Genomic DNA, 26,033 nt, shown 5'->3' with positions numbered 1-26,033 from the left:
AATTTCTCTAAACCGATTAACCGATTTGAATGATTAATTAGGGATTATGCTTTAGCCCTTGTTTTTGTTTAAAAGATTTGTAGCGTGACCTATTGGAAAAGATTACCTTTCCTCTCTCTGTATTGCAATTCTTTGCATGAAGTCGAAATTTGATTTCCTTTTCCAAAAACAAACAAAGCTCTTCTAGCAAATAGCAATGCACAATCATTAATTTAAATGTGATATACTAAACCACCACGCAAATGAGTACCACATTGGTAAAATCCACAGAAAAAAGTTGAGCACTACAGAAATTATTTCGCTACATTATCCATCAAAATTATTTTGCATCATTTTGCACGGACGAGCAAGTTTCTTATCCTGCAGTAATTCAACCACTTTTCTCATGGAGGGTCTCTTATTGGGTAATGCGGCGGTACAAAGAAGAGCTACAATCAAAACCTTCTCAATCTCTCCACAGTCACATGAAAATGGATCCAACTTCGGGTCTATAAGCTGGCCCAAATCAATGTTTCGGATACCATCACTACTTCCTTCTTCAGAAGATGATATGACAATCCCTGAAACCCACTTCACCAAATCGTTGTTATCACCAAAGGAGGGGTCAATTGGTCTTTTACCGGTTATCAATTCTAATAGCACCACACCAAAATTATAAACATCGCTCTTCTCTGTCACTCTTAGAGTGTGACCGTACTCTGCATTGATTCAACAAAGCGCAAAAAAAAAAAAAACTAGTTGATTACAAATGACTATTAAAGGTTAATTGTCAACTAGTTGATTACAAAATAAAGGTTAATTCTTTTTTTTTTTTACTATATCAACTTTTACATTGCGCATGAAGCTGTAACTACGTTGTGCAATGATCCTAACTATCATATTTGTACTGGATGTCAATCCAAAAGTTGGAGTATATGTAGAACAAACAACTAGTTTGACTAACTGTAAAAAACTTTCCCTATTGCCAAAATGTATAATTTACGAACGTGGTTATGCAATGTAGATCACACTTCTCCAATGCATTAAAAGCTTTTGTTCTTCTTCAAGAAACATGAATAAAGTTGAAGTACATGTGATAGGAGATTTTCAAAGGGAAAAAAATGTGACAGGAACTTCACTAATACTTGGCAGTGGCACCGAACATATAAATGTGTTAGTTGTCTCCAACTGAAACTGATTTTTTGTATTTAGCCAAAAAGAGGGATTGAGTCAACAAGTACTAGGTGGCAAAACCGTTGGAAAATTTGGTACCCATAAGAAGTAGTACATATTGAGTTGGTGACAAGTTAACTTATATATATTAATATTAGCATCAAATGGAGCCCTATAGCTAGTGTCTAAATTCAAAACTTCAAAATGCCAAAACCAATTAGACATAAGAACCGATACAAATTATATAAACAGAAGTTGCAGTTACGAGTGATGTAACACTTTCTACCCAATTTTATTTACATATAATTTTTAACCAATCATTTACAGTATACAAGCAAACAAATTATGAAAATTGATATGTTTGTAATACTGTTGAGGAAGATGAAAAAGAAGAATAATTGACTAACCTGGTGCAATGTAGCCATAGGAGCCAGCAACTCCGGACATAGCACCTGGACCCCCGCCCACCTCATGGTGCAATGACTTAGCCAGGCCAAAATCCGCCACACGTGGCCTCAAATCCTGGTCCAACAAAATATTGTTACTCTTCACATCCCGGTGCACGATAGGTGGAACACAGTCATGGTGAAGATACGCCAGTCCCTGAGCCGTACCCAATGCTATCATGAACCTCTTGGGCCAATCCAACAAACCTACACTATCATGATCTCCATGCAACACGTCACCCAGGCTCCCATTTTCCATGTACTCGTACACCAAAAGTCTGCACTCCTCGTTACTACAACAAAACAACAACTTCAAAACATTGGTGTGGCGGATCAGACCCAGTGTCTCCACTTCGGATCGGAACAGCGTTTCTAAATCCAAATCCGGGTTTTGGGTCTTTCCCCAGAGCTTCTTAACCGCTACTGTTTGACCCGTTTTGAGCTTCACCTTATATACCCGACCCGACCCGACCCACCCGATCCGATCTGATTTCCTGCGCTTAGAGCATCCACAGCAGTGGAGCTAAAAATTTAGCAATTTAGATCCACCAAAAGTTACTTTATCTATTTTACCTACACACATTGCCAGATTGCGATCTATTTTAAGCCTTTCAACACAATAAAATAATATAAACATCACAATAAAATAATATATCTACCACAATAAAATAATACATCTTACTATAATAAAAACACCACAATAAAAAGGTAATGTGAACACAAAATAAAAAATTAATTTTTTTTAGATCTCATGAATAGTGCACATCTATTTATAGATGTGCACTGTAGCAATGAGCTAAAAAAATATAGATTTATCCACTGCTGCATGCTTCTTTTTGGTGTTTGGTGGAACTAAAATAGCTATATAACTATTTAGCTCCACTGCTGCAAATGCTCTTAGATACGGGAAAATGTCTTGCTCAGTGAACCCAACTCGTTGGAATGCGATTGCCTTCATTGGGCTTCTGAGTTTGGGTTTTGGATCACCAAGTGGTGGAAATTTGGTTTTGTAAAGCCATACCAGAGACAGTACCAGGATTATAACACTAAAACCTAAAAGAACTAATACAGTATAGGAAGAGGCGGTTCTGGGTCTCGAACATGGTGCCAAGGGTTTCAAAGTGTTGCTACAGAGTTTTGGGTTATCCAATAGGCTCGGTAGATAAAACTTGGTGTCGAACTCCAAAGGTACTCTACCATCAAGATTGTTGTTGGAGAGGTTAAACTCTGTCAGCTTGAGCTTCGTCAAAGACTCAGGAATCTCTCCTGTGAGCAAGTTTCTGGAGAGATCAAGATACGTTAGCACCGGTAAGGTCCCCAAGTCAGGCGGTATAGTGCCGGAAAATCTGTTTCCCGATAGGTTAAAATAGGACAAGGCCGACCAGTTCAGCGAGCTCACATTTCTTGGAATTTCGCCGGATAACATGTTCTCTTGGACAAGAACTTTCTGCAACTTCTTCAATCCTGTTATACAAGTCGGCAACACCCCGGGAAACTGGTTTTGGCTCAGCGAGAACTCGACTAGTTGTTGCAGCTGGCAAATTTCCACGGGAATCTCTCCGGTGAAATTATTTCCAGCGATCGAGATGGCAACGAGCCCGGAGGCAAGAGATATGTTATGCGAAATGGAACCCTGTAACCTATTGTTATACATTTGGAGGCGAGTAAGCCCAGGATGACTCCAAAAACCCTCAGGTACTTCACCGGATAGTTCATTTTGCTCAATCCTGACATAGTTAAGAGAATCGCACTCACCGTATGACTCTGGTATTGTTCCAGAGAAGCTGTTCTTAAATGTGATTAACCTCTCGAGCTTCTTCCAGTAGCAGAGGTACATGGGCAACTCACCAGTGAATTTGTTCGTAGAAACATCAATATTCACCAAGTCAGAATTTTTCCCAAGATTTTTGGGTAGTTGTCCAGAAAAGCTGTTGTTGAAGATTTTCAGCTCATATAGAACCGGGTTCGAAGCTAAAACTTCAGGGACTTGACCTTCGAAAAAATTGTCGTTGAGGTTAAGAGAGTTCAATGGCATTGCGGCAATCTTTTCAGATAGTGTACCGCTGAGGTTGTTTTGAGAGACATCTAGTCTAAGCAAAGTCCTCAAATTTGCTATGGTCTCTGGCAATCCACCGCTCAAACTGATTTTGATAAAGCTCGATTTGTTCAATGCTTTTTAATCCGCCAATACTCTCTGGAATTTCACCTGAAAGTGAATTGTTGGATAAGTCTAGGTTCTTGAGCGAGACAAGTTTCCCAATTGAGTCCGGTACTGTCCCAATCAGATTCAAACTTGAAAAAGACATAATCTCGAGCTTGGTCAGGTTTCCAATCTCTGAAGGTAAAGGACCAGGCGTTAATGGATTAAGAATTAGCTCTAACAGAGTTAACTCACGTAGATTACCTAAAAATGAAGGGATTGAGTCTGTGATATCGTTTGATCTTAGGTATAGGAATCTCAGCGCCGGGAACCGCAGGCCAAAGCTCACCGGAATTCTCCCAGTGAAAAAGTTGTCAGAGAGATCGAGATTTTCCAAATTTGTAAACTCCGGCGAGAAGTCCGGCAACTTTCCGCCGAAGTAGTTATTCGCGAGGCTTAGAAAATGAAGATGTGAACACCTAGAAAAGGCCCGGGAAGTGATTTTACCGTTGAGGGTATTGTTCGCGAGAGAGAGGTTTTGAAGGGTCCGAATCTGACAGAATCCAAACGGGAACCGGCCAGAGAGATTGAAACCAGCCAGGTAAATCGAAATAACAGTGTGTTTGTGAGGGTCACAAGAAATGCCACTCCAATTACATGGATTATGTTCAGGGTTCGAAACCCAATCGTTGAGGCTGCCATTCGAGTCATCCAGTTGGGTCTTCTTGACCCGAATCAAAATCTCAGAATCAGATGCCAGTGAAAGCGCCAGTGAAAAGCAGTGCAAGAACAAGAAAAACAGGACCACAAGGGCTTTGGGTGTTAGGTGTGTCATCATCTTAAACCTATTACAAAATGTGTAAGCCTTTTGCAAATGGTAATGGAAAATGGGAAATGATTTTCAAGGGTTTTGGGTTTGCGAGGGAGTAACGGTTGGGAGATAAGGACGGTGACAAGAACGAGGTCAAATGCTGAATGGGGTTTTAAATAGGGATTAGAAATTCAAGGGGTTCACATGGAAATAGCTGTTGCGTGGTGCAGAAAGGAATGGGGTTTTTTTTTTTTTGGCTGAATAAGGAATGGGTTTAATTAGGCTCATCTTCTAGGATATTGTGAGAGAAAGAGTGATTTGTTAGTGAGGGTGGTGGGTAATTAGAGTGATATAATAGCAGTTTATTTGGGTAAGTAAGGATATAATTGCAGGTTGAGCAAGTTCAGCTTGACTCGTTTTTGGCTTTTTAGGAGAAAGTGTAATTAAGGCTGCGTTTGTTTCGACGGTAAACGCTTTCAGGAAATTGTTTTACACGGTTGCGGGTGTTTGGCAGGTGTTGAAATTTTGGTCAAACGGAAAATGTGCAATAGTTGACTGTAAAATACTGCCTCCCACCCGGAAATGATTTTCCATTTGTATTTTACCTTCAATTGGTTTCAGTCCTCATTTTCCCTCTCGGCTTCTCGCATTGAGTCACTCCAATCAAGCTCCACTCCCTGCCTCAAGCCAGTTCGAGCTTCACCCACCGTCCGACGAGCGCCGCCACTCTCCCACGGTGAGTTTCCTCCACCGTTTCTCGCATTCTCCTTCACACACCAGCACCGGTTGCACCCCAGCACCGGTCGCCCCCGATCGTCGCACCAAAGACCAGCCCACCAACGGCGCGAGATCGCGCCATGACCCACCGCGAGATCGCGTCATAACCCAGATCGCGCCGTTGCACCCTGGCACTGCGATCTTGCGCAGTCGCACCCCAGCACTGATTGCGCACCCCAGCACCGATCGCGATAGCGCACCCCAGCCTTCGCGATCGCGCCGACGCACCCCAGCCTTCGCGATCTTGATCGCGCCTCCTCCTTCGCGATCGCGCCGCTTCTCTCTCGGATTTTATGATTTTTTTTTTGGGTTTTGTTTCTTTTGTGATTCTACTGAGAAATGATGTTACATATTTGTTTAGAAGCTGAGAAAATGTGAGCATCAAGTAAAAAATGTATTTTCTATAATATTTTCAAGATCACAACCAAACACCTGAAAATATTTTCCAAAGTATTTTTTAAAATGCCACCAAACACCTAAAAATATTTTTCTTTCTCGAAAATATTTTCAACTGAAATTGTTTTACACCCGGAAAATATTTTACACCCAACCAAACGCAGCCTAAGTAGTAGTATCAAAAGTTGTAGCGGTTTGGTGTGATAGTGACATAAGATTGCTACTATGATTCCGGTGAGAACTTGTTTTAGGGAACTTTTGAGTACATTGTGAAATGTTCCTTTTTTAGGAAAAAGGGGAATCAAAGAGGAGAATTTTAGGTTGAGGAACAAATGTGATGGGGGGCGGGGGGTGTCGATGCCTGAAATTAATATCATTGTTTGATTCTTAGGTTTGATGGAGAATGAAGGGGGGCACTTGTGATGTTATAGAACCTGCTAATATCATTTCCAGATTGGTAGGTTTAGGTCAATTTCATAACCTCTAATTTTTTTTCTTTATTTTTTATGCAAAACAAATAGCATAGGTCTTCCAAGAACAGTGAGAGCACTGAAAATCATAGAACAAGATCAAGGAGGTAATAGTAGAGTTCATTGAGGCTATAATGTTGGAATTGTGTGAACTTTGGAGGGTTAAAAGGAAACGGTTTTCTTATCAAGACTCGAGACCTTAAGGGTCGCCCTAATATTGGTAAATTCTTCCATTAAGGCCCCTAGAAATAGTAATTTTTCTATTTTTAGGAATATTTGTTTTCCTATATAATTTTTGGTTTAAAAGTTAGAATAAGGTCTCATATGTTTTGTGAAGTCTCTTAGAGAATGTCATTTCAATTTATGCAATTATCTTCAATTTTGCTATATTTGGTATAAAAAAAAAAAACTATTTTTCCACTTACTTATGTGATTAGTGCGAAATTGTTTTTCCTGAGTGTTTTCGTAGCTTTCTTATGTTTTCTTTTACTATTTGAACTCATTGTAACCTCTAAAGGCTATTTAGTTTTCAAATTTAAAAAAAAAAAAACCAAATTTTGTCCAGTGTTTCTCTCAAGTGAATTGCAAAACTCTATCACCTTGTGGATTAATATTCATGGAACTCACCGTAGACTTGAAGTTTTCATTTAGAAGCTAACGTGTTTAGTTTCTTTTTTATTTAGAAAGCAACATGTTTGTTTTCTTATAACTTCCACGAAATCAATTTTTTACCTAGGTCCATTCCTACATGAGACTATTTGTTTTGCTAACTCGTTGAGTAGACTCATTGATTAATTTTAGGTTAATTAGGGTATGCATTATAATTATTATTTTTAATTTTAAAAAGGTATGTATTAAAGAGTAAAACTAATATTACAAGTTATATGTATTTCCAAAATATATAAATGATGAAGCAAAGGTTCGTCAGTTGTAGTGAGTTTGTCCAGATGGAGCCGAGTGTTAGCTTGCATAGCGGTGGAAGTGACAATTCCCTAAAACGGTCACCGGTGTGGTGCTTGCCACAACGCCTTTGATGCCAAAGTTAGTACAAAATGAGTTTATAACAACATGTAAGGATAATTTAGTATATCTTGTAATCGTGTCGTACCTCGTGTTGGCAATGTGAGGGCTTTATATATGTTGCTCTGGATTCTAGCCGTTGTGGTTGATGTTGTGATGTTAATGCTTTTCTTGGTAACGCTTCATGTTGAGTAATGGGGTTTTAATATGCCCTCAACGGCCTGTCCAGCTGGTTTTGTAACTGTCCGGGGCATTATTGGCGGCATTGAATGATCCTGATATCCTCGTCGGTGACGTGGACACTTGCTTAGGCTCTTCTCAAAGAGCAGTCTTGTCTATCTTATTGACCTCGTTTGTAGTTTATTTCGTCAGTCCCATCAGCTGCCCTCGGATTCTGTGGTTGTCTTGACATGTCATGACAACCATAGAAAATGAAAGGTCTCTTCCATTTTTTTTTTGACTACAGGCGACTCTTGTGATTTCGCGCCGTATTGAATGCGTAGTGGCGGCGTGGCCATGTGGCGTGTTTCGGACGGAGCGGTTTAATGCTCCAAATGTGACCCTCGGTTTTCCCGCCGATTTTCAGTTTTTTTGTGCCGATCTTTTTAAACTTCTCTTCTTCCCATCCCATCTTTTACTCTTTCCAAACTTTTAATCATTTCTCTGAGTGTTTTCTTCTCTGACCTCTTTCTCCAGTGTTCTCCGAACTAGTGCCTCCACTTTCTTGCATTTTTGAGGTATGCTTTTCTCCTTTCTTTTTTATCATCATATCTTCTATGGTAGTTTCTAATTTCTCTCCTTTTTTTTTTTTTTTGGGGGGGTTTCTAGGATTTTCCTCTTCTTTTCCAATCTTCTTTGGCTTTGATGGTCACTGGTGTTGAGGTCAGAACAACCTGTCCCTCTATTTCCTTCTTTTTTGCCTGTTTGGGGGCCTCTTTAAGTTCTTCTCGTTCATTCCTTCCTCTAATTAGGAAGGTTGTGTCTGAGAGTAGCGGTCTAGGTGTTGCGTTGGGTGAGTTGTCCCCTGTACTTTGTCAATCAATCGATTGGTTTGAGGATTTGATAAGTGATAGGGGAATAATGTCTAAAGTGAGGTCAAGCGAGCTCGAGACTGGGTTGTCATCGAGTGACGATCCCATGGAGGGGGATACTGCTATCTCTGCCCCTCTAAAGGTTAGGGCTTTTCACGCTCTTGGGGAGGTGTGTGGCTTAGATAGGGAGACACTCTTTCGATTTAGGGATAGGTTTCAATTCCTAGATAGGGTTAGGGTTCGTCTTCCTCACGGAGAGGAACGAGCTTGTCACTTTTCACCAGAGGAGGTATGCTTCTATGAGGCTGCCTTCTTGAGTGGGCTTAGACTACCCGTCCACCTTTTCATTATGGAGCTTCTGGGGTATTTTGGGATTGCCACTAGGCAACTCAAGCCCAACTCGTGGAGGATAGTGGTTAGCTGTATGGAGATATGGCTAACTGCTACAGAAGGAGAGATGATTAGGGTGGACAAACTCATTTACCTGTACTGTCTAAAGCCATCAAAGGACCATGGGTACTACGAACTAGTGCCTTGGGAGAGGAGGACTAGGATCGTTAGGGAATTGCGCTCGTCATTCAGGTATTGGAAGTCCCGGTTCTTTTTCGTGTCCGGGGATGACTGGGAGACTCCCTCTGATGATGTGTGGGGTGATCTCCCTAGGTTGCTTCGTCGGTGGAGAACCCCGACTTTAGGTGCGTCAATTGTCTCCACATTTTGGCTTTCTGCTTTTATGTATATTTTAACACCACTGACGTCTCTATTTATGGTCGTGCAGTTAAGAGGCGACCCAAGCTTAAGAGCTGGTACAAGGAGAGGGTCGAGAAGGCCATTGAGTATGCAAAAACAATTGAGGATTTTGACGATTTGGTAGATCCACGGACTTTGTCTTTTTACTGCCTTGGTCCAGAACCGTCTGCCTTTGTCTTGTGGAATCTGGATATTGAGCAAAAGAAGAGTGAGTTTATCTTTGATGTCGTCCATATCATTCGTCCATGCTTTTAATATTTCTTCTAAGTGTTTTAACCCTGCAGGGATGACGACAAAATTTAATCAAGCGATGTATGCGAGGATGAGAAGTAAGAAGAATGAGCCTTTTTCCAATATCGGGACCCGTACTGTGAAGGTGACGGATAAGAATGCGTCCATTGCTGCCGGTACCCCAGTCACGCCTGGGACCGAGACGACGAGGTCATCCTCTCCAGCCACCTCAATTGAGGAGATCGTCCCTCAGCGGAAAAGGCCGCGGGCTGAGGATAAGGGTAAGGAGCAAATGAGCTATCGACGGCCCAACGTCTGGGACGACGCTGGGGTGGCGCTGGCAAGGGCCCAAGAAAGCTTTACTGCAGAGGATATGAAGGTTTTCTCGGGATTGTCTTCTAACAAGGTTGTGAATCGTCATCTTCACAAACTCGTCCAAGTATTGTGCTTATGCAATTCATCTTTCCTTCTTTCCTTCTTCTCTTTTTTTTTTTTTTTTGACCTCCTTTTTGTAGGTATTGGGGGAAAGTCTTCACATAGCCTCGGAATTCCTTACCCAGGAGATGAAGGCGTCGTCAGCGGTTTCGCGGTTGGAGGTTTTGGAGACTGAGATTTCTAAGCTGAAGAAAGATTTGATTACTGCAATGGGGGATGTTAACACTTTGAAGGAGAAAAACAAGGTCTTAACTGAGGAGCTGCAGGTGGAGAAACAATTGGTGAAGGAGAAAGATGAGCAGCTTCTAGCGGCGAAAGAGTCGTTAAAAAAAATTGCCGCGAGGTCTGTAGAAGTCTTTCAGATGACAGAGGAGTATAATGCCGTCCTCTTTAGTTGGTATTTCAAGGGCTTCGAGCTCTTGAGGCGGTACCTCGTCAAGCATCCCACCGAAGCAAACTTGGAGAGCCTCTACCTTGAAGATGTGGATAAGGAAATGACTGCCGGTGAGGCTTCATAGTCTGCCGCTCCTAAGGAGAATGCTCCTGAAGGCATTTCCTTGCCTCTTCCTAATACCTGAACATGTTTTTATGCTTCTCTTTTTTTTTTTTTTTTTTAGGTGCCCGTTATGTTTTGGGCTCAAATTTTGGAACAGTTTTCTTTTAACTTGTCTTGAGAACAATATTTTAGCCCAGTGTTTATGAGCCTTTAGATGTAAAAACAATGGTAGCCGCCCGTTGTTTTTAGGCTTTTATAGCTGCGCACTTACTTGCATTTGTGATCGTATACTTGTGTTATGCTCGTGGTATTTTACATCCGTCCATGCTTTAGTGAAATTTTTAGCTGCCTTTTCCTTTTCCTCGCGATTAACTTGCTCCCGAGGGTTTTGTTCCTCATGCTTGTTGTCTTTCTGTTGTGACTTACACTTTTTCAAGGATCTTGTCAATTTCTTTGCTTCGTCAGTAATGTACATCCGTCTAGGCGGAATCTTATTACTTTGCCCTTTTGAGATAATCTTTTGGCTTCGTCAGTAATGTACATCCATCTAGACGGACTCTTATTACTTAGCCCTGATGGGATTGACTAAATAAAATACAGACGAGCTTAATATTGCAGACGACACCACTCTCTCAGACGAACAAAAGCAGGTATCCATGTCACTGATGAGGATACCAGGATCATTCAATGCCACCAATAATACCTCAAACGGTTACAACACCAGCTGAGTAGACCGTTGAGGGCATATTAAAAATCCATTACTCAACAAGGAACGTTACCAAGAAATGCATTAATATCACAACGGCTAGAATCCAGAGGAACATATATAAAGCCTTCACATCACCAACACGAGGTACACACATATAATCACAATATATATTGAGTTATTCAGACCTGTTTGATATAAGAATTCCTGGGTATTGACTTTGGCATCGGAGGCGTTGTGGCAGGCACCATACCGGTGACCATTTTGGTGAGCTCTTATCTCTACTGTGACGTAGGAGAGTGCCCGGCCCCATCTGGATGAACTCTATACAACTGACAAACTATTGCTTCATCAGTTTGGCATCGTCTGTGGGAAGACATCTCCATACTACAGTTCGAAAATATAAGTTTCCATCAGCTTCATTATTCAGATGGAATCCAACCAGGATTCAACGGCTTTGGCTCAGCAAGTCCAAGCTCTTGTGGCCACTGTTGAAGAACTCACCAGGTAGAATCAGGAGATGAGGCAAAGGCTTCAGCAGGAGGAGAATCGATCCAAAGCTGTCCACGAGGATGAAGGAGAAAGCCACGGGAGAAGCGATCGACGAAGGACCGCTTCCCCAGATGAACAACATTCTAATCTGCTCTAGGAAATGAGGAAGGAGATGGACGAGTTGAGAAATGCCATTAAGGAGAAGACAAATTGGAGCCTGGATAGAATGGTCAGGGCAACAGATTCTTCTTTTACCATAACAGTCTTGGAACGGCCAGTGCCAACGAAGTTTCGGCTGCCTCAGTTTGAGCCTTTTGACGGGCTTAAAGACCCCCAGGATCACCTTAATACCTTCAAAACGACATTGAGCCTCCAACAGACCCTTGACGAAATAATGTGTTGTTCCTTCCCCACCACACTTAAAGGAGCTGCCAGGGAGTGGTTTACCAGATTGCCCACCTCGTCCATTGATAGCTTTGAGCAGTTAAGTAGCGCCTTTCTGCGCCATTTCATTGGAGGACAGCATCCTAAGAGACCAGCAAACCACCTACTCACTATTAAACTAGGGGAGAAAGAGACCTTGTAATTGTACGTGAAACGCTCCACTCGATAAACCCTAGAAGTGGACGACGCTGACGATAAAGTACAACTGACGACCTTTAAATCGAGGCTGAAGTCTAGAGAGTTTTTGGTCTCGCTGGCAAATAATCCACCCAAGACGATGGCAGAAAGGCTCCTAAAGGCACAAAAGTACACGAACGCAAAAGATGCATTAGCAGCCATAGTTGACAAAGGAAAACCACCAAAAGAGGGAAGGAAGGACGATGACCACAGGGGCAAAAGAGGGAATACCCAGGCCGTCGGAGTAGTGACGGAGATAAACGGAAGGACGAAAAAGCTCCATGGACGGTACAATTCACCCCTCTAATTATGCCCGTTGACAAAATTTTGACACATATTTAGGATCAACACTACCTCCAGTGGCCGAGACCCTTACATTCGTCCCCTAACGTGCGTGACAAGAACAAATACTGCCGATTCCACAAGGATCATGGCCACTACACAGAGGGTTGCCGAGACCTGAAAGGACAAATAAAGGAGTTGATACAGAAAGGAAAACTGTAGAAGTATATGAAGAAGGGAGAGTCCAGTAGGTTCAGAGACGGCAATAAGAGCCAGCGCGAATCCTCGTCCAAAAATGAGATTCGTCCATCCCAACCACCCCAAGATGTGATTGGGGAGATAAGCATGAACGCAGGGGGGCCGCTTGTGGGGGGATCATACAAATCCCTCAAGAAAGCATGCCAGAGACAAGTGAATAGCGTCCATATGGTACCCCCATTCAAGCAGAGACAGATGAACCGGGATATGTCTTTCAACGAAGTGGATGCTCGAGGAGTGAAGCAGCCACATAACGACCCCTTGGTTATAATGCTCACAATTGAAGGGTTCAATACCAAGAGGATCCTTGTAAACAACGGTAGCTTCGCTGACATCATGTACTTACCGGCCTTCCAGTAGCTGAACTTAGATCCTGGGAGATTGCGCCCATTTGACTCCCCCTTTGTCAGCTTCAGTGGGGACATGGTATATCCCAAGGGCATAGTGACGTTAAAAGTCACAGTAAGGACCTACCCGAGGCAGCTGACCCGTCAATTGGACTTCCTGGTGGTAGATTGCCCCTCCTCTTATAATGTAATCATTAGAAGGCCTACGCTTAACCGGTGGAAGGCGGCTACATCCACCTACTGCCTGAAAGTGAAATTCCCAACTGAGGACAGTGTCAGTGAAGTGAAAGGGGATCAGGTCTTAGTTAGGGAATGCTATCAGGTTGTGCTGGCCGCAAAGGAAAACCATATGTGGACAATTGAGGAGGAAAAAGAAGACAAAGTAGAAGCTTTGGAAGCAGTGGAACTTGTTGAAGGTGAGGTGGCCAAGATGACGAGGATAGGAACAACCTTAAGCCCCGAGATGAGGGCAAAACTCATTCAATTCCTCAGGAAAAACTTGGATGTCTTCGCGTGGAGTCACGAGGATATGCCCGGTATATCACCTAAAGTCATCCAGCACAAGCTGAACGTGGATCCGGAGAGAAAGCCCATCCAACAAAGACGACGAGTCTTTGCCCCCGAATGGAACCAAGCGATCACTGATGAAGTTAACCAGCTATTGCAAGCAGGCTTCATTCGGGAGGTTTATTATCCTGAGTGGCTGGCCAACGTCATACTGGTAAAAAAAGCAAATAGGAAATGGAGAATATGTGTGGATTTCACGGACCTGAACAAGGCTTACCCAAAGGACAGTTTCCCCCTGCCTAGGATAGACCAGCTGGTAGATTCTACGGCCGGGCGTAAGCTGCTGACGTTCATTGATGCTTTTTCAGAATACAACTAGATAAAGATGGCTGAGGAAGATCAAGCAGAGAGCAACCAGGTTCACGATCCTAAATGACAACTTATACAAGAGGGGTTATTCCATGCCTTACTTGAAGTGTGTCGATGAAGAAGAAGCTAGATACATCCTGAAAGAAATCCATGAAGGAATTTGTGGAGACCATGTTGGCCCTAGATCCGTAGTAAGCAAAGTCATTCGAACAGGTTACTTCTGGCCAACTATACAAGCTGACGCGGTGGAACTCGTCAAGAATTGTGACAAGTGTCAGAGATTCGAGAACATACAACGACTTCCAGCAGAGAGACTAACGATGATATCATGCCCGTGGCCATTCGCACAATGGGGAATCGACATCGTCGGCCCACTACCCCCAGGTAAGGGTCAGGTAAGATTCCTATTGGTTGCAATTGATTACTTTACAAAATGGGTTGAAGCAGAAGCGATAGCAACCATCACCGAAGCACGAATCCAAAGCTTCGTATGGAAAAATATAATATGCAGGTTCGGGATCCCAATGATGATCATATCAGATAATAGGCGGCAGTTCGACAGCCAAGGCTTCAGGGACTTCTGCTCAGGCCTAGGCATCAGGAACCAGTTCTCATCCCCAGGGCATCCGCAGGCGAACGGACAGACGGAGGTGATGAATCGAACACTACTCAAGATAATTAAAGCCAAGCTGGACGACGTGAAGGGTGCCTAGCCAGAAGAATTTCCCAATGTCTTGTAGGCCTACAGAACCACGGCGAGAACCTCGACGGGCGAAACCCCTTTCAGGCTTACTTACGGCACTGAAGCAGTAATCTCGGTCGAAGTAGGAGTGGCCAACATCAGGTGAGAGGTATTCCACAAAGGAAATAATGACGATGAATTGTGAGTTAACCTGGACTGCCTCGACGAATTAAGAGACAAAGCTTCTAACAGGATGACAAAGTACCAGTAGAAGATGGCCGAATACTACAACAGGAGGGTAAAACTCAGATGACTTGACATAGGCGACCTCGTCCTGCGCAAGGTCACTACAGCGACTAGAGACTCCGCCCAAGGAAAACTCAGCCACACATGAGAGGGACCATACCGAGTCGTCCATTATTCCATGCAAGGCAGCTATCACCTGGAAACCCTAGATGGACAAAGGCTCCCTTGACCATGGAACATTGAGCACTTGAAGAAGTACCACCAAAGGATGTAACAAATTAATGTATCCGTTCTTGAAATTAATAAAAGCATTGTTCATCTAACGTCTTTATGTAAACAGGTCGAGTCACAGATGAAAGTTACAAAAATAAAAAATGGCCAAGTAATAAGATTCCGCTTAGACGGATGTACATTACTGACGAGACCAGGAGATTATCTCAAAAAGGCTAAGTAATAAGATTCCGCCTAGACGGATGTACATTACTGACAGAGCCAAGGGATAGTCTCAAAAAATAACTAAGTAATAAGATTCCGCCTAGACGGATGTACATTACTGACAAAGCCGAAAGATTATCTCAAAAAGGCTAAGTAAAAAGATTCCGCCTAGACGGATGTACATTACTGACGAAACCAAAAGATTATCTCAAAAAGGCTAAGTAATAAGATTCCGCCTAGATGGATGTACATTACTGATAAGGCCAAGGGATAGTTTAAAAAATAACTACGTAATAAGATTCCGCCTAGACGGATCTATATTACTGACGAGGCCAGGAGATTAACAAAATCTTTGAAAAGGGGCAAGTCACAACAGAAAAACACGGAGAAAAACCCACAGAAGCAACATATCACAGGGATAACACAATCGCATGAATGTAAGTAAGTACGTAGTTATAAAAACTAAAACGGGCACTTACCATCACTTTTTCATCTAAACTAAAACATTGGACCAAAACCAGTGTTCTTAAGATAAAAATAAGATTGTTCTGAAATTTGAGCCCAAAATACAAGGGGCAACCAAAAAAAAGGGGGGAATTTTCATAAGTTCCAGGTTCAGGCGTCAGCGGCGGCATCGTCAATAGCAGGGGCATCCACAGGGACATCGGTCTCGGGGGCTAAAGGCTGGGCAGCTTTGTCAACAACCATCTCCTGGTTTACCACTTCCATGTCTAGCGTCTCCAGGTCTACTCCAGAGGGGTGCTTGATCAAGTATCTCCTCGACAGTTCAAACCCCTTGAAGTACCAACTGAAGAGCACAGAGTTGTACTCCTCAGTTTGCTGGAAGCCTTCTATGGCCCTAGCAGCGATGCCTTTGACCCTCTCCCTGGCGGCCACAAGTTGCTCGTCCTTCTCCAAAACCAATTGCCGTTCAGTCCTGAGGTCGTCACTGAGTTTTTTGGCCTCTTCTTTGGCGAGGTTGACTTCACCCATGAAAGTTATCAACTCTTTCTTCAACTTTGAGTTCTCCACCTCCAAGGCCTTTATTCGTGACAGCGCAGAATCGACCTTAGCCTCCTGAGCGAGATACTCCGAGGAAAGATGAATGCTGTTCCCCAACACCTGAAGAACACGCAAGGAGATTGAACCTCAAAATAAAAAAATAAAAAAATAAAACACAAAAAAAATGAAACTAGCACAAGAACGGTACCTTGACAAGCTTGTGGAGATGATGACCCACCAGCTCCTTTGTGGACGAGCCCGAAAAGGTCTTCAAGTCTTCCACAGTCACAACTTCATGAGCCCTGTCCATTGCCAGTTTCTCATCGTCCCAGATAGTGGACGAGCGAGAATCAACCTTCTCCTTCCCCTTATCAGATACGCGCTGCCTTTTTGAGGCAAGAGTAGGGATCTCTTCAATTGAGGCGGCAGGGGAAGCCGACCTGGTCGTCTCTGTGCCCGAGACGAGGTGAGTAACTGAAGCAGCTGAAGTGACAAGGGGACCCTTCCCTGTGACGCGTACCATCTTCTTCCCAAGATTGGACAATGGTTCATCCTTCTTGGCCCTCATCTTATCATACATATCTTTGTTGAATTTGGTCGTCATTTCTGCAAGAGGAAAACACTTGTTAAAAAAAAAAAAAAAATGCAAGAAAACCCGATACTGACGGAACATTCACTTACTCTTTTTTCCCTCGATTCTGAGATTGTGCAAGACGAAGGCAGAAGGCTCTGGGCCAAGACAGTAGAATGAAAGAGTCCTTGGATCCACCAGATCGTCCCAATCCTCGATTGTCTTCGTGTATTCAATCGCTTTTTCCACTCGCTCTTTATACCTGCTCTTAAGCTTGGGGCGTTTCTTGACTGCACAAAACAATGGACGGAGGAATTAAAAATTGAAGAAGCCATAAAACTTAAACAATGAGAAGAAATAATGGCGCACCTAAGGTCGGGGTCTCCCACCGATGAGGTAACCTCGGGAGTTCACCCCAAACCCCTTCGGAGGAAGTCTCAAAATTGTCCCCAAACACAAAGAAAAACCTGGACTTCCAGTACCTGAAAGACAAAGGTAAACTCCGGACGATCCTAGTTCTCCTCTCCCAGGGAACCAACTCATAATATCCATATTCCTTGGACTCCTTTAAATGGTACAAATAGATGAGCTCGTCCATTTTAAGCTCACCACCGTCTGTAGCGGCCAGCCATATCTCCATACAGCTGACCACTATCCTCTAGGAGTTGGGCATGAGCTACCCTGGAGCAATACCGTAGCAGTCCAATAGCTCCATAAAAAAAGGGTGGACAGGGAACCTCAACCCACAGACGAAGGAAGATTCATAGAAGCAGACCTCCCTAGGAAAGAAATGACATGCCTGATCTTCCTCATTGGGCAGACGGACCCTAACCTGCTCCGGGAAGTGGAACCTATCCCTAAATTTGCCTAATGTCTCAAAATCCAGCCCATATACTTCTTTGAGGGTATGGAAAGCCCTAACCTCTCAAAGAATAGAAACGGTTGTATCTCCTTCCACTAGGTCGTCGCTAGACAACAACCTAGTCTCGAGCTCACTAGACCTAACCTCAGATATCCTCACCCATTCCCTCACCAAGTTCTCGAACCAATCGATGGACTGCCGAAGCAAGGGCAACAGATCGGCCAAAACAACGCTCAGACTGTTACTCTCAAAAATGAAATCCTCAAGATTTGGAAAAACACCTAGAGACCCTCCTAAACGCGCAAAAAGGAAAGAGATTGAGGGGCAAGCTGTCCAAACCTCAGAACTACCAACCATGGAAAAACCAAAGAAGCTAGACCAAAACATAAATCCTAAAAAAAAAAAAAAATCCCAAAAACCAAACACCGAAAAAGGAAGAAAGAGGACATCAGAAATTCACCACGATATAGGATTGCAAAAGAGAAGAATCGAAAGGAGAAAAGAGGGACATACCTTAAGCGGAGAAGGTAGGAAACTCTGCCTCGCACCAGCTTACAAAAAAATCACAGAGAAAGAGATATTCGAAGCAAAGATAGGAAATTTGAAAAGATGAAAAGAAAAGAGGAGAAAAGATGAAGTTTTAAATCAAAGGCCAGAAAAACCGAAAATCAGTGGGAAACCCAAGGGTCATACAATGGGAACAGTAACCGCTCCAACCACAAGGTGCCACGTGGTCACAACTAGTATGGTGCCGCCACTACGCTTTTAATGTGGCACGAAACCCCAAGAGTCGCCTGCAGTCCAATAAACCTTTCGTATTCTATGGTCGACATGACATGTCATGACGACCACAGAATCCAGGGGCATCTGATGGGACTGACGAAATAAAATATAGACGAGCTTAATACTGCAGACGACACCACTCTCTCAGACTAACCAAAGCAGGTATCCACATCATTGACGAGGATACTAGGATCATTCAATGCCGCCAATAATACCTCAGGCGGTTACAACACCAGCTAAGTAGACCATTGAAGGCATATTAAAAATCCATTACTCAGCAAGGAACGTTACCAATAAAGGCATTAATATCACAACGGCTATAATCCAGAGAAACATATATAAAGCCTTCACATCGCCAACACGAGGTACACACATATAATCACAATATATACTGAGTTATTCTGGCCTGTTTGATATAAGAATTCCTGGGTATTGACTTTGGCATCGGAGGCGTTGTGGCAAGCACCACACCGGTGACCATTTTGGTGAGCTCTTATCTCTACTGTGACGTAGGAGAGCGTCTGGCCCCATCTGGACGAACTCTATACAACTGACGAACTATTGCTTCATCAAGCCCTTTTTGAGATAATCTTTTGGCTTCGTCAGTAATGTACATCCGCCTAAGCGGAATCTTATTACTTAGCCCTTTTTAAGATAATCTTTTGGCTTCGTCAGTAATGTACATCCATCTAGGCGGAATCTTATTACTTGGCCCTTTTTGAGATTATCTTTTGACTTCGTCAGTAATGTACATCCGTTTAAGCGAAATCTTATTACTTAGGCTGTTTTTTGAGATTATCTTTTGCCTTCGTCAGTAATGTACATCCGTCTAAGTGGAATCTTATTACTTAGGTTTTTTTTTTTGAGATTATCTTTTCGGCTTCGTCAGTAATGTACATTTGTCTAGGCGGAATCTTATTACTTTGCCATCTTTGGTTTTTGTGACTTACAGCTGACCAAACTTGTTTGCACAAAGACGTTAGCTGAACAATTCTTTTATTAATTTCAAGAATGAGTACATTTATTTGTTACATCTGTTGGTGGTACTTCTTCAAGTGCTCAATGTTCCATGGTCGTGGGAGCCTCTGTCCGTCTAGGGTTTCCAAGTGATAGTTGCCTTGCCTAGAGTAGTGGACGACTTCGTAGGGTCCTTCCCATGTGGGGCCGAGCTTTCCTTGGGTAGAGTCTCTAGTCCCCGTAGTGACCTTGTGCAGGACGAGGTCACCTATGTCAAGTCATCTAAGTTTGACCCTCTTGTTGTAGTATTCGACCATCTTCTGCTGGTACTCCATCATTCTGTTAGAGGCTTTGTCTCTTACTTCGTCCAGGCAATCTAGGTTGATTCGTAGCTAGTCGTCGTTATTTTCTTCGCAGAATGCCTCTTGCCTAATGCTGGCCACTCCTACTTCGACCGGGATTACTGCTTCAGTGCCATAAGTAAGCCTGAAAGGGGTTTCTCCTGTTGGGGTTCTCGCCGTGGTTCTGTAGCCCACAAGAGATTGGGCAATTCTTCTGGCCAGGCACCCTTCACGTCGTCCAGCCTGGCTTTAATAATCTTGAGCAGTGTTCGATTCGTCACCTCTGTCTGGCCATTCGCCTGTGGATGTCCTAGGGATGAGAACTGGTTCTTGATGCCCAGGCTCGAGCAGAAGTCCTTGAAGCCTTGGCTGTCGAACTGCCGCCCATTATCTGATATGATTGTCCTTGGAATCCCGAACCTGCAAATTATATTCTTCCACACGAAGCTATGGATTCGTGCTTCTGTAATGGTCGCTATTGCCTCTACTTCGACCCACTTTGTGAAGTAATCAATAGCAACTAGTAGGAATCTTACCTGACCTTTACCCAGGGGCAATGGGCCAAGGATATCAATTCCCCATTGTGCGAATGGCCACGGGGATGCTATCGTCGTCAGTCTCTCTGCTGGAAGTCGCTGGACATTCCCGAACCTCTGACACTTATCACACTTCTTGACAAGCTCCGCGTCCACTTGCATAGTTGGCCAGAAATAACCTGTTTGAATGACCTTGCTTACTAGGGATCTAGGGCCAGCATGGTCTTCACAAATTCCTTAGTGGATTTCTTCCAGGATGTATTTGGCTTCTTCTTTGTCGACACACTTCAAGTAAGGCATGGAGAAGCCCCTCTTGTATAAAGTGTCATTTAGGATCGTAAATCTAGCTGCCCTCTTCTTGATCTTCTAAACCTCCTTGGCATCCTGAGGGAGGTGCCCGTCTTAGAGAAAAGACACGATCGGTGTCATCCAGCTGTTTATGCTTTGGATTGCAAATGCTGGAACTTCTTTGATGCTGGGTCGTTTTTGAATCTCCATGTCTAACTCTATGCTCGTTGACCCTTCCTCTGATGAGGCCATTTTCGCGATCTCGTCTGCTGCCATGTTCTGGCCTCTTGGGATCTGCACGAACTCCAATTTATCAAACTCCCGGGCTAGATGTTTCGTCAGCTTGAGGTATTTCTACATTCTTTCCTCCTTTGCTTCATACTCCTCTTTGATCTGCCCTATTACTAATTTCGAATCAGTCTGGATGAGCAGGTTCTTAGCCCCGAGTGCTTTCCCGAGTCTCAGCCCTGTCAGTATTCCTTCGTACTCGGCCTCGTTATTGGTGGCTGGAAACTTCAGTTGAACTCTGTATTTGAGCATTTCTCCGTCAAGGGTGTTTATGATGACTTCTACTCCCCCCCTTTTTTGAGCTGACGAACCATCAGTCTGGATCGTCCATCGTTCTGTCTCATTGTTGGGGTTATCATCTTCTAGGAGGGTGAACTCAGCAATGAAGTCCACCAGAGCTTGTGCCTTGATGGCTGTTCTGGGGTGGTACTCAATGTCGAACTGGCTGAGCTCAATTGCCCATTGGACCATTCTCCCTGCTGCCTCAGGCTTGTTCATGGACTTCTTGATGGGTTGGTTCGTCATCACCACGATGGGGTTTGCCTCGAAATACGGCCGCAGCTTGCGCAAAGCTACTATTAAGGCGAATGCAATCTTTCAATCCTGGGATATCGAGCTTCTGCTCCTTGGAGAGCTTGGCTGACGTAGTAAACTGTGAGTTGTTTCTTGTCTTCTTCTTAAATCAGGGCTGCGCTCACGGCTGAAGCTGACGCTGCCAGGTATAAATATAAATTTTCTCTCTCCTTGGATGGACTTAAGAGGGGTGGATTGCTCAGGTAACGTTTGAGTTCTTGGAATGCTGCTTCACATTTGTCAATCCAAGCAAAAGCTTGCTTCAATGTCTTGGAGAAGGGTAGGCATTTATGCGTTACTTTAGAGATGAACCTATTGAGGGCTGTGATCTTTCTTGTGAGTTTTTGGACCTCTTTGACGGTCTTAGGCCATATCATGTCAAGTATGGCCTGAACTTTTTCCGGGTTGGCTTCTATCCCTCTTTGGGACACCATGAATCCCAAGAACTTCCCCGAGGCTACACCGAAAACACAATTGCTAGGATTCAACTTCATCTGGTATTCTCTGAGGGTGGCAAACGTCTCCTTCAAGTAGTCTAGATGACTAAGCTCTTCTCTACTCTTGACGAGCATGTCGTCCACGTACACCTCCATATTTCTGCCAATCTTCTTGCTGAACACCTTGTTTACTAACCTTTGGTAGGTTGCCCTTGCATTCTTCAGCCCGAAGGGCATCACCCTATAGCAATAAAGCCCTTAACTTATGATGAAAGCAGTTTTTTCTTGATCTTCTTCAGCCATTTTTATCTGGTTGTACCCTCGGAAAGCATCCATGAACGTCAACAACTTATGCTCGGCCGTAGAGTCCACCAGTCGGTCTATTCTTGGAAGTGGGAAGCTATCTTTCAGGCAAACTTTGTTGAGGTCCGTGAAGTCCACACACATTCTCCATTTCCCATTTTCTTTCTTTACTAGCACGACATTGCGAGCCACTCAGGATAGTAAACCTCTCGGATAAAGCCTGCTGATAGCAACTTATTAACCTCATCTAAAATTGCTTGGTTTCGTTCTAGGGCGAAGACTCGTCGTCTTTGTTGGATGGGCTTTTTCTCTGGGTCCACGTTCAGCCTGTGCTGGATGACTTTTGGGGATATGCCTGGCATGTCCTCGTGACTCCATACGAAGACGTCTAGGTGATGGGACTGCCGAAATCAACTACAGACGAGGTCAATAAGATAGACGAGACCGCTCTTTGAGATGAGCCTAAGCAAGTGTCCACATCACCGATGAGGATATCAGGATCATTCAATGCCGCCAATAATACCTCGGACAGTTACAAAACCAGTTGGACAGGCTGTTGAGGGTATATTAAAACCCCATTACTCAGCAGGAAGTGTTACCAAGAAAAGTATTAACATCACAACATCAACCACAACAACTAGAATCCAGAGCAACATATATAAAGCCCTCACATTTCCAACATGAGGTACGACACGATTACAAGATATACTAAATTATCCTTACGTGTTGTTATAAACTCCCTTGTACTGACTTTGGCATCGGAGGCGTTGTGGCAGGCACCACACCGGTGACTGTTTTAGGGAATTGTCACTTCCACTGCTACGCAAGCTAACACCCGGTTCCATCTGGACGAACTCACTACAACTGATGAACCTTTGCTTCATCAGTTTGGCGCCGTCTGTGGGAAACGACATTCTCGTATCCAGATTCAAGTACGTAGTTTCCAATCAACTGTTACATTCAGATAGAGTCCAACCAAGATTCTGCAGCCCTAGCCATGCAAATCCAAGCTCTTACAGCCACTGTCAAGGAGCTCACCAGATAGAATCAAGAAATAAGGAAAAGACTTCAGTAGGAGGAGGATTAGTCTAGGATCAATCTCGAAGATGTGGGAAATAGCCATAGAAGGAGCGACCGTCGAGGGCCCACCACTCTGGATGAGTCAAACTCGGATCCCCTCCGAGAAATGAGGAAGGAGATGGACGAGCTGAGAAATGCCATCAGAGGAAAAACAGACCAAAATTTGGACAGAATGGTCAGGACGACAGATTCGCCCTTCACTCTGGCAATCTTAGAGCGCCCTATACCATCGAAGTTCTGATTACCTCAGCTTGAACCATTTGATGGTTTGAAAGATCCTCTGGATCACCTCAACACCTTCAAGACAAATCTGGGCCTCCAACATCCCCTCGATGAGATCCTATGTCGATCCTTCCCCACCACTCTCAAAGGAGCTGCAAGTGAGTGGTTCATAAAACTCCTGATGTCGTCTATTGATAACTTCAAACAGTTGGGCAGCGCCTTTTTAAGTCACTTCCTCGGCAGACAATGCTCGAAGAGACCAGCGGACCACTTACTCACCATCAAGTAAGGGGAGAAAGAGACCTTGAGGTCGTACGTGAAACGCTTCACCCGGGAAACACTAGAGGTGGACGAAGCTGACAACCTTTAAAGCTGGGTTAAAATCCAGAGAGTTCGTGGTCTCACTCGCGAAGAATCCTCCCAAGACGATGGCAGAGATGCTCCTTAAAGCGCAGAACTACATGAATGTTGAGGACACGCTAGTCGCCATTAAAGATGTGGAGAAAATAGAAGAGAAGGGAAAGATGGAGGATGACCGTAAAGGACAAAAGAGGGAGCGTCCAGATCGTCGACCTACCGACGGGAACAAAAGGAAAGACGAAAGGACTCCATGAACGGTAAAATTCACTCCTTTGGTTATGCATGTTGATAAGATTTTAACGCAGATTAAGGATGAGCACGTCCTCAAGTGGCCAAGGCCATTACATTCCTCTCCCAACGTGCGTGACAAGAACAAATACTGCCGGTTCCATAAGGACCATGGCCACTATACGGAGGATTGTCGGGACCTAAAACAGCAAATAAAGGAGTTGATACAGAAAGGAAAATTGTAGAAGTATGTGAAGAAGGGAGAGTCCAGTAGGTTCAGAGATGGCAATAAGCACCAGCACGAATCCTCGTCCAAGAATAGGGATCGTCCGTTCCAACCACCACAGGATGTGATCGGGGAGATAAAGACGATCGCAAGGGGCCATTCGCGGAAGGATCATTCAAATCCCTTAAAAAGCATGTCAAAGGCAAGTAAATAGCGTCCACATGATACCCCCGTTCAAGCAGAGACGGACGGACCAGGACATGTCTTTCAACGAGGAGGATGCTAAAGGAGTGAAGCAACCTCACAATGACCCCTTGGTCATCATACTCACGATTGAAGGGTTCAACACCAAGAGGATCCTCGTGGACAATGGTAGCTCCGCAGATATCATCTACTTACCTGCCTTCCAGCAGTTGAAGCTAAATCTAGGAAGATTGCGCCATTTGACTCCCCCCTCGTCAGCTTCAGTGGGGACAGGGTGTACCCAAAGGGCATAGTGACATTGACAGTGACAGTAGGGACCTACCCAAGACAGTTAACCCGTCAGTTAGACTTCTTGGTGGTAGATTGCCCCTCATCTTACAATGTGATTGTCGGGAGACCCACGTTTAACCGATGGAAGTTGGTCACGTCCACCTATTGCCTAAAGGTAAAGTTCCCAACTGAGAATGGTGTTGGTGAAGTAAAAGGAGATTAGATCCTGGCCAGGGAATGGTACCAGGCCGTCCTGGCTGCAAAGGAAAACCATACATGGATGATCGAGGAGAAAGAAGAATATAAAGTGGAAGCCCTGGAGACAGTGGAACTGGTCGAAGGAGAAGCAACTAGGACGACAAGAATAGGGACGACACGATTATAAGATATACTAAATTATCCTTACATGTTGTTATAAACTCCTTTGTACTGACTTTGACATCGGAGGCGTTGTGGCAAGCACCACACCAATGACTGTTTTAGGGAATTGTCACTTCCACCGCTACGCAAGCTAACACCCGGCTCCATCTGGACGAACTCACTACAACTGACGAACCTTTGCTTCACCAATAAAGATATTATGGCAATAAGCCAATAACAGAGTTCCATGCATTATCATATCCGTTGAAACAGTCAAATTATTCGCTTCCCTTCTTAGGCAAAGCATGGAATATTTCAAGTTAAATTCCCTTCTAAAACATTTAAATGGCAATAAGAATTTGTTGTACACATTTGAAAATTTCAAACTTTTCACTCCCCCCCCCCCCCTCCTAGACAAAGCATATGCATGTCCTTTTTTTAAAAATAAAAAATACATTCCCATATGTATTAACAATGCGTCAAATCTCTCATGAATGTAGATTAGTTTACACAATGTCCACACTTTTCACACTAAATATCTATATTTATCAAATAATATCCACACTTTACACATGATGTGAAACAATGTGCACACTCTTGTGAAACAATCAAAATTCCAATAGATACCACCAAAAGCCAAAAAACATAAAATAGTTAACTAGAACCCTAAAAATCCTCAAAGACCTTAAGATATCCCCTCACTATTTGTAGTCACACTCAAGCTTATGCTTATGCATGGAGGCTCCGTCTCTAATTAAGCATGACAGTTGCATATATAGATCCTAATGTCATAGTGTGTGTGAAGCTTAATTTATTATGTTATTAATGTGGAGTGTTCACCCCTGAAGCAAAATTGGTTTTCGTGATACTACTAAGGATGTCTCTAATATTTAAAAATTTATTAAAAACTTGAGGCACATTATTAAAATTTTACATGTGTATGTAGCAATCAAAGTTGTCAACACTTTCTTCTTTAAAAAAAAAAGTTGTCAACACTTAACACTAAACTTGTATTATTCATAAGGTTTGATTTACCTCCAGT

The 26,033-nt window shown here is 43.5% G+C and overlaps 1 protein-coding gene across 1 annotated transcript; it reads right to left on the bottom strand.

The window, feature by feature from the left end:
- Window positions 1-306: 306 nt before the first annotated feature.
- On the bottom strand, window positions 307-4,851 carry LOC142625319 (LRR receptor-like serine/threonine-protein kinase HSL2). The gene is given in 4 exon segments (XM_075798997.1): window positions 307-698; window positions 1,560-2,084; window positions 2,469-3,738; window positions 3,740-4,851. Coding segments are annotated over 4 exon segments (3,024 nt in total). The 5' UTR covers window positions 4,577-4,851.
- Between the last annotated feature and the right edge of the window lie 21,182 nt (window positions 4,852-26,033).

This window comes from Castanea sativa, chromosome 2, assembly GCF_040712315.1.
Source record: "Castanea sativa cultivar Marrone di Chiusa Pesio chromosome 2, ASM4071231v1".
Taxonomy (NCBI): Eukaryota; Viridiplantae; Streptophyta; class Magnoliopsida; order Fagales; family Fagaceae; genus Castanea; species Castanea sativa.
The sequence above is the reverse complement of the archived record's forward strand: the minus strand, read 5'-3'. Positions and strand labels throughout refer to the sequence as shown.